Here is an 8,958-nt window from a genome sequence, read left to right on the forward strand (position 1 = left end):
AGGTCCTCATCGAGCTCTGATTTAGAAAGCTTCGAGTAACGAACCTTTTTCCGATACAATTGAGTCAAACGCTTCACTGGTTCAGAAAGCTTCATTTCACCATCACTATTGAGGACAATCAAGAGTTGACGAGTAGCTGAGTTGACGAGTGGCTGAGTTGATGAGTAGCAAGAGTTGACGAGTAACAAAGTTGACGAGTATCAAGAGTTGAAGAGTATCAAGAGTTGAAGAGTATCAAGAGTTGAAGAGTATCAAGAGTTGACAAGTATCAAGAGTTGACGAGTAGCAAGAGTTGACGAGTATCAAGAGTTGAAGAGTATCAAGAGTTGACAAGTATCAAGAGTTGACGAGTAGCAAGAGTTGATGAGTAGCAAGTGTTAACGAGTAGCAAGTGTTGACGAGTAGCAAGAGTTGAAGAGTATCAAGAGTTGACAAGTATCAAGAGTTGACGAGTAGCAAGAGTTGATGAGTAAAAAGTGTTAACAAGTAGCAAGTGTTGACGAGTAGCAAGAGTTGATGAGTATCAAGAGTTGATGAGTATCAAGAGTTGAAGAGTATCAAGAGTTGACAAGTATCAAGAGTTGAAGAGTAGCAAGAGTTGATGAGTAACAGAGTTGATGAGTAGCTGAATTGACGAGTAGCTGAGTTGACGGGGTATCAACAGTTAACGAGTATCAAGAGCTGACGAGTATCAAGAGTTGATGAGTAACTGAGTTGACGAGTATCAAGAGTTGAAGAGTAACTGAGTTGACGAGTATTAAGAGTTGATGAGTAACTGAGTTGAAGAGTAACTGAGTTGACGAGTATCAAGAGTTGACGAGTAACTGAGTTGACGAGTATCAAGAGTTGACGAGTATCAAGAGTTGACGAGTAACTGAGTTGACGAGTATCAAGAGTTGACGAGTATCAAGAGTTGATGAGTAACTGAGTTGACGAGTATCAAGAGTTGAAGAGTAACTGAGTTGATGAGTATTAAGAGTTGATGAGTAACTGAGTTGATGAGTAACTGAGTTGACGAGTATTAAGAGTTGATGAGTAACTGAGTTGACGAGTATCAAGAGTTGACGAGTAACTGAGTTGACGAGTATCAAAAGTTGACGAGTAACTGAGTTGACGAGTATCAAGAGTTGAAGAGTAACTGAGTTGACGAGTATCAAGAGTTGAAGAGTAACTGAGTTGACGTGTATCAAGAGTTGACGAGTATCAAGAGTTGATGAGTAACTGAGTTGACGTGTATCAAGAGTTGACGAGTATCAAGAGTTGATGAGTAACTGAGTTGACGTGTATCAAGAGTTGACGAGTATCAAGAGTTGATGAGTAACTGAGTTGACGAGTATCAAGAGTTGAAGAGTAACTGAGTTGACGAGTATTAAGAGTTGATGAGTAACTGAGTTGATGAGTAACTGAGTTGACGAGTATAAAGAGTTGAAGAGTAACTGAGTTGACGAGTATCAAGAGTTGAAGAGTAACTGAGTTGATGAGTAACTGAGTTGACGAGTATAAAGAGTTGATGAGTAACTGAGTTGACGAGTATCAAGAGTTGATGAGTAACTGAGTTGACGTGTATCAAGAGTTGACGAGTATCAAGAGTTGACGAGTATCAAGAGTTGAAGAGTAACTGAGTTGACGAGTATCAAGAGTTGATGAGTAACTGAGTTGACAAGTATCAAGAGTTGATGAGTAACTGAGTTGACGAGTATCAAGAGTTGACGAGTATCAAGAGTTGATGAGTAACTGAGTTGACGAGTATCAAGAGTTGAAGAGTAACTGAGTTGACGAGTATTAAGAGTTGATGAGTAACTGAGTTGATGAGTAACTGAGTTGACGAGTATCAAGAGTTGATGAGTAACTGAGTTGACGTGTATCAAGAGTTGACGAGTATCAAGAGTTGATGAGTAACTGAGTTGACGAGTATCAAGAGTTGACGAGTATCAAGAGTTGATGAGTAACTGAGTAGACGTGTATCAAGAGTTGATGAGTAACTGAGTTGACGTGTATCAAGAGTTGACGAGTATCAAGAGTTGATGAGTAACTGAGTAGACGTGTATCAAGAGTTGATGAGTAACTGAGTTGACGTGTATCAAGAGTTGACGAGTATCAAGATTTGAAGAGTAACTGAGTTGACGAGTATCAAGAGTTGACGAGTATCAAGAGTTGACGAGTATAAAGAGTTGACGAGTATCAAGAGTTGACGAGTATCAAGAGTTGATGAGTATCAAGAGTTGATGAGTAACTGAGTTGACGAGTATCAAGAGTTGACGAGTATCAAGAGTTGATGAGTAACTGAAATGACGTGTATCAAGAGTTGACGAGTATCAAGAGTTGATGAGTAACTGAAATGACGTGTATCAAGAGTTGACGAGTATCAAGAGTTGATGAGTAACTGAGTTGACGAGTATCAAGAGCTGACGAGTATCAAGAGTTGATGAGTAACTGAGTTGACGAGTAACTGAGTTGACGAGTACAAAGAGTTGACGAGTATCAAGAGTTGATGAGTAACTGAGTTGACGAGTATAAAGAGTTGACGAGTATCAAGAGTTGATGAGTAACTGAGTTGACGAGTATCAAGAGTTGACGAGTATCAAGAGTTGATGAGTAACTGAGTTGACGAGTATCAAGAGTTGACGAGTATCAAGATTTGAAGAGTAACTGAGTTGACGAGTATCAAGAGTTGACGAGTATCAAGAGTTGATGAGTAACTGAGTTGACGAGTATCAAGAGTTGATGAGTAACTGAGTTGACGAGTATCAAGAGTTGACGAGTATCAAGAGTTGATGAGTAACTGAGTTGACGAGTATCAAGAGTTGACGAGTATCAAGAGTTGACGTGTATCAAGAGTTGACGAGTATCAAGAGTTGAAGAGTATCAAGAGTTGAAGAGTAACTGAGTTGACGTGTATCAAGAGTTGACGAGTATCAAGAGTTGATGAGTATCAAGAGTTGAAGAGTAACTGAGTTGACGAGTATCAAGAGTTGATGAGTATCAAGAGTTGACGAGTATCAAGAGTTGACAAGTATCAAGAGTTGACGAGTATGAAGAGTTGACGAGTATCAAGAGTTGATGAGTAACTGAGTTTACGAGTATCAAGAGTTGATGAGTATCAAGAGCTGATGAGTAACTGAGTTGACGAGTATCAAGAGCTGACAAGTATCAAGAGTTGACGAGTAGCAAGTGTTGAAGAGTAACTGAGTTGACGAGTATCAAGAGCTGACAAGTATCAAGAGTTGACGAGTAGCAAGTGTTGACAAGTGTCAAGAGTTGACGAGTAGCAAGTGTTGACGAGTAGCAAGAGCTGATGGTAACGGATCTGACGGTAACAGAGCTGACGAGTAACAGAGCTGACGAGTAACAGAGTCGTGGTAATAACATTAATGAACTGGCCAACATTAATATTGACATTAATTATATCCTGACTAACTCTGTGTCTTTATCATGTGTAAATGTCTATATTTAAATGTCAACTGAAACATGATGAGAGGGTGGGGTGTATAGTAGCTCCTCCCCTTTTTAAAAAACAAATGTAAATAAATGTAAAATGCTGTCCTCATGTTATATCCCTGTGCTGTTTCAGCTGCTGAGGATCACTCCAGCAGAGCGGCGCAGAGATTATGTGCTTCTGTCCTTTCAGGAGCACCAGAGCTGTGAGTGCAGGTACAGTACTACACTTACCGTAGTACAGTAACATTTACCACACTTATCATAGTACGGTACTATACTACAGGACCACACTTATCATAGTACAGTAGCCCAATCAAACCTACTATAGCACAGTACATACTCACAGTAGCACACACACCTACAGCTGCAGCTGCCTTATGCTGATCTCACCTGTGTTCACATTCAGGCCCAGAAAACACCAGCAGAGGCACCAGCAGTGAGTACACACCCACTTTTTCACTCATCCATCCACTCATCCGTTCATTCCCTCATCTATGCATTCACTCACCTATCCATTTCAGCATGAAAGACCGCTTACACTGCTCTTTTTTTCCCTATCCTGATGTGTGATATCCATCCATTCACTCATCCATTTATTCAGTCATTCATTCATCCATCCATCTATCCATTGACTCATCCAGTCATTAATTTATTCACATATTCATTCATCCACTCACTCATCGATCCACTCACCCTTATATTCCTCCATTTATCCATCATTCACTAGTTCATTTATTCACACATTTATTCACTTATTTTTTATTGATTCATTAATCTATACATCTATTTATACATCGATTCCATCCATTCATCCATCCACCTACTCAACAATCTTTCCATTCACTCACCCATTGACTCGTTTATTCCTCTAGCCATCCATAACCACATTTATTCACATTTATAAGTGAATGGATGGATAAATGGATTGATGGATGAGTGAATATTCACTCATTTATTCATCTGTCCATCTAATACATTTATTTTTCCATACACTCAGCCATCTATCCATTCAAACATACATTCACTCATTCTTCCATTCACTCATTCATTAATGTATTCGTTTTATTAATCAATTTATTCACATATTCATTCAGTCAGTCACCCGTCACTCATCCATTCAACCATTCATTTACTCATCTATCCATTCATCCATCTAGCCATTCACTCGTCCATTTATTCATCCATTCTCTCATTAATAATCTATTTATTTGGTAATCAATTCATTCACATATTAATTTAAAAATAGTCACCTTTTCACTCCATCCATCTATCCATTCATCTATTCATTCACCCATCTATCCACTCATCTATTCTTCCATCTATCCATTCTTTCCATCCATTCGTTCATCCATCCACCAACACAACCATCTTTCCATTCACTCATTAATTTACTTATCCATTCACTCTTTCATTCATCCATTGACTCATTCATTTACCTATTTATTCATCCATTCATTCATTCGTTCATTCATTCATTCATTCACTCTTGCTAAATATAAATTGCAAAAATAAACATCTCTATTAATGTCCCTGATGATTTTTTCCTGATGTTTCAGCAAAAGGAGACGGAAGGGGAAACACAGGAGGAGGAGGAGAGGCTGGAAGATCAGAGACTGAGACGCTGCTGGAGTCAGGTGACACTCTACTGTAAATCTACCGTACAACTGCTGCCCTCTGCTGTACAAACGCACATTAGCACTTATAGTCAAGTCAAAGTCAGTATTCTTGTCAGTTCTGCCAATTCTTGTCGATTATGGATAGACATGCAGAGAATTACAGTGATGTTACTCTCAGTCTCAGTGTGTGTACAGATTACATGAAAACACTACAGGACACATGTAAATATACAGATAAATATCAGCAGCAGTTATAAATTGAATTGTCAGATAGTGTCATATAAACCCTCTGCAGCGATACAACACAAGCAATCACCTACAGTCCAGTACTCATCGATTCATTCGTCCATCCATCCATTCACTCATTCATCCATTTATTTCATTCATCCATTCATTTATCCATACATACATTCATCCATTAAGCTGTCCATTACCTCATAAATTCATTTATTTACTCATCCATCTATTCATCTATTCACCCATCCATTCATTCACCCATTTACTCATTTATTCATTCATCCATTCACTCATTCATTTCTTTATCTCTCTATCATTCATCCATTATTTCATTTATCTGTCTATTCACTCATTCATTTATTTATCTATTCATTAATCCATCCATTCATTAATCCATCTATTCACTCATCCATTCATTCATTTACTCATTCATCCATTCACTCATTATACATTGATACATTTATTCATTCATCAATTTCGTTCATTTTTTCATCCATTTATTTATCCATCCATCCTTTCACTCTTCATCCATCCATCATTCTTCCCTCCAATTACTTATTCATTCATCTGTTCACTCATTCATTCATTTATCCATTGACCCATTTATTTATTTACCCACCTATTCTATTATTCATTTACTCATTCATTAATTCACTCATTCATACATTGATACATTTATTTATTCATCCATTCATCAGTTTGTTCATTTATTCATTCATCCATTCATCAATTTGTTCATTTACTCATTCATCCATTCATCCATTAATTTATCCATTCATTCAATAATCCATCTATTACCTCATTCATTCATTTACTCATCCATCTATTTATCCATTTACTCATTTATTTATTCATCCTGTCACTCGTCCATATATTTATCCATCCATCCATCAATCCATTCATTCATTTACTCATCCATTCATTAATTCATCCATCGATTTACTGGTTTCTATACATTCATACCTTCATGCATTCATTTACTCATTCGTTCATTCTATTAGTCATCCATTCATTTATACATTAATCCATCTATTAAGTCCTTCATTCATCCATTTACTCATCCATTCATTCATTTACTCATCCATTCATTCATCCAAGTATTCACTCATACATAATATTCATTCATCAGATTACTTATTCTTACATTTACTCATCCATTCATCAACACATCCATCAATTCACTTGTTTCCATACGTTTATCCATTTATGCATTATTTTACTCTTTCATTGATTCTATTAGTCATCCATTCATACATTCATTCATTTATTCATCCATTAATCAGCTATTAAGTCATTCAATCATCCATTTATTCATCCATCCATTCATGCATTCATTTACTCATTCTTTCATTCTATTAGTCATCCATTCTTACATTAATTTGTTCGTTCGTTAATCCATCAATTGTGTCATTCATTAATTCATTTACTTATTCGTCCATTCACTCTTTCATTAGTCATTCATTCAATCATACATCCATTAATTCATTAATCCATCTATTAACTCATTCGTTCATTAATTTACTTATCCATTCATTTGTTTACTCATCCATTCATTCATCCAACTATTAACTTATACATAATATTCATTTATCGATTCATTCAGTCATTTACTCCTCGATTCATTAATTCATCCATCTAATCACTTGTTTCATTACATTCAATGATTCATGCATTCATTTACTCATCCATTCATTAATTCATATATCTATTCACTTGTTTCCATACATTCAATGAATGAATTCAATGAGTGCTTGTAATTAGTTTACACCAATAACTCCTCACTTTCTCTAATTTGGACCAGTGTCTTTTATAAATATTAGCAATTTAATAAATGCCTAAAGCAGAGGAGGAGCAGTCAGTCAAGTTTACAGTGTTCCTTTAAATCGGTTTCCACTAAAGAAAGTGTATCTAAAAATATACTGTGTGTGTGTGTGTGTGTGTGTGTGTGTGTATCTATATACACAATTAATGTATGCATTTTGGAGAAAATGCCATGTTTCAGTGTAAGTTTTAGAGCACCGGTGAGCATTATCTGTCATGATAATTATAGATTGATAGATCTTACATTTGTTTCTTGTATTCTTGTTTATGTTAAGCACTTTAAATTACCACTGTGTGTGAAATGTGCTTTATAAATAAACTTGCCTTGCCTTTTACTGTCATTAAAGTAAAAATTAACTCACAAACATAATGTAAACATGACTGACTGCTTCACTTTAAGAGTAACTCCAGCTCAATCTGCTCTTTTATTCCTGTCAGCCTCTTCATCATCCTCATCATCAGAAGCAGCATACCTGGACACATAAGAGTGGACGTGTGCTGAATTACACTGAATCAGACGCATCTTATCACAGACACTGAGAAGTATCAGTGGAATAACCTGCCAAACTGCAGCAGACAGGCCAGCAGATGGAAAATACTCTCATTATAAAGCGACAGCTCACCCTAAAAGCAGAACTCTGTCCTCATTTGAGTTTTTTCTGTCTGTCGAATTGCCATAATATTTGTTTTTCCTACTATGGAAGTCAGTGGTTACAGGTTTCCAGCATTCTACAAAATATCTTCTTCAGTGTTCAACAGAATAAAGAAGCGTATAAAGGTTTGGAAACGCTTGAGGGAGAGTAAATACTGAGTAAACGGTATTTGTTTTGGGTGACCTGTCCCTTAAGGAAACAGCTGTACTATGCAGTGAATGTTTATCATTCTGTATGTCTTAATATATTTAAATAAAAGAATAAACTCACAGTATCACCGAGGTGTCTGATTACTAAGATCAGGGAGTTTTTAATGTTATATGAGTTTTGATCTGTGCAGATCAGATGCAGTTTACAATAGATATCTTATTTACATACATGAAGTGTATTGAAGCAGCGGGGATGTCTGAAGAGCTTTATGATTCACATTTGTGATCCTTTCCAAATAGCACAATAACTTTAAGCAAGTCATGGTGGTGCAGTGGTTAGCATGTTCACCTCACAGCAAGAAGGTCTCTGGTTCGAGTCTCGGCTGGGTCAGTTGGTGTTTCTGTGTGGAGTTTGCATGGTCTCCCCATGTTGGTGTGGGTTTCCTCCGGGTGCTCCGGTTTCCCCCACAGTCCAAACACATGCGCTATAGGGGGATTTATTTATTTATTTATTTATCTATCTATCTATTTCATAATGTATTTATTACATTTTAAGCAATACAGATACAACAACAAACAAGTGAACAGAACATGGGGAGAAATAATTAAATATATATAGTTAAATAATAATAAAATAAAAGGCATCAATAAAATTAGAGATATAGCATCTTCATGCACCACAAACCTTCACAAGATCTGACCTTGTTGAATCAGCCCTCTGATGATTATGGAGGTTATGTTTAAACCCATATGTAACATAAATGCATCCCACCTCTCATGAAAGACACAAGTTAAGTTGTCCAGTGGTGCATATTAAAGTATTACCCTGTGCCATAAAGACTTTGCAGAAGTTTTGTCCATTATCCAGTTCAGGAGAATACTTTTTCTTGCACAGAATGTCAGGAACTTGCAAAGTGTTTATTATGTTTGTTCATTTTAATCCCGAGCAGCATATGTGTGGGGTCACAGCCAATAATAATAGATAAAATACCATTAATTTCTGGTTCAATCCTGGCCCAGAACTGTTGAATTTCCCTGTGCTGT

The 8,958-nt window shown here is 36.6% G+C and overlaps 1 protein-coding gene across 1 annotated transcript in view; it reads left to right on the top strand.

Moving 5' to 3' along the window:
• Nucleotides 1-8,033, top strand: part of pgfa (placental growth factor a) — a 15,622-nt gene extending 7,589 nt beyond the window's left edge. Inside the window, exons 4-7 of the mRNA XM_073933885.1 lie at nucleotides 3,572-3,641; nucleotides 3,845-3,874; nucleotides 4,995-5,072; nucleotides 7,551-8,033. Of these exons, the coding sequence (XP_073789986.1) occupies nucleotides 3,572-3,641; nucleotides 3,845-3,874; nucleotides 4,995-5,072; nucleotides 7,551-7,597 (225 nt within the window). The 3' untranslated portion in view covers nucleotides 7,598-8,033. The remainder of the gene's footprint in view (nucleotides 1-3,571; nucleotides 3,642-3,844; nucleotides 3,875-4,994; nucleotides 5,073-7,550) is intronic.
• Nucleotides 8,034-8,958: the final 925 nt, after the last annotated feature.

This window comes from Danio rerio, chromosome 20 (assembly GCF_049306965.1).
Source record: "Danio rerio strain Tuebingen ecotype United States chromosome 20, GRCz12tu, whole genome shotgun sequence".
NCBI classification, from domain to species: Eukaryota; Metazoa; Chordata; class Actinopteri; order Cypriniformes; family Danionidae; genus Danio; species Danio rerio.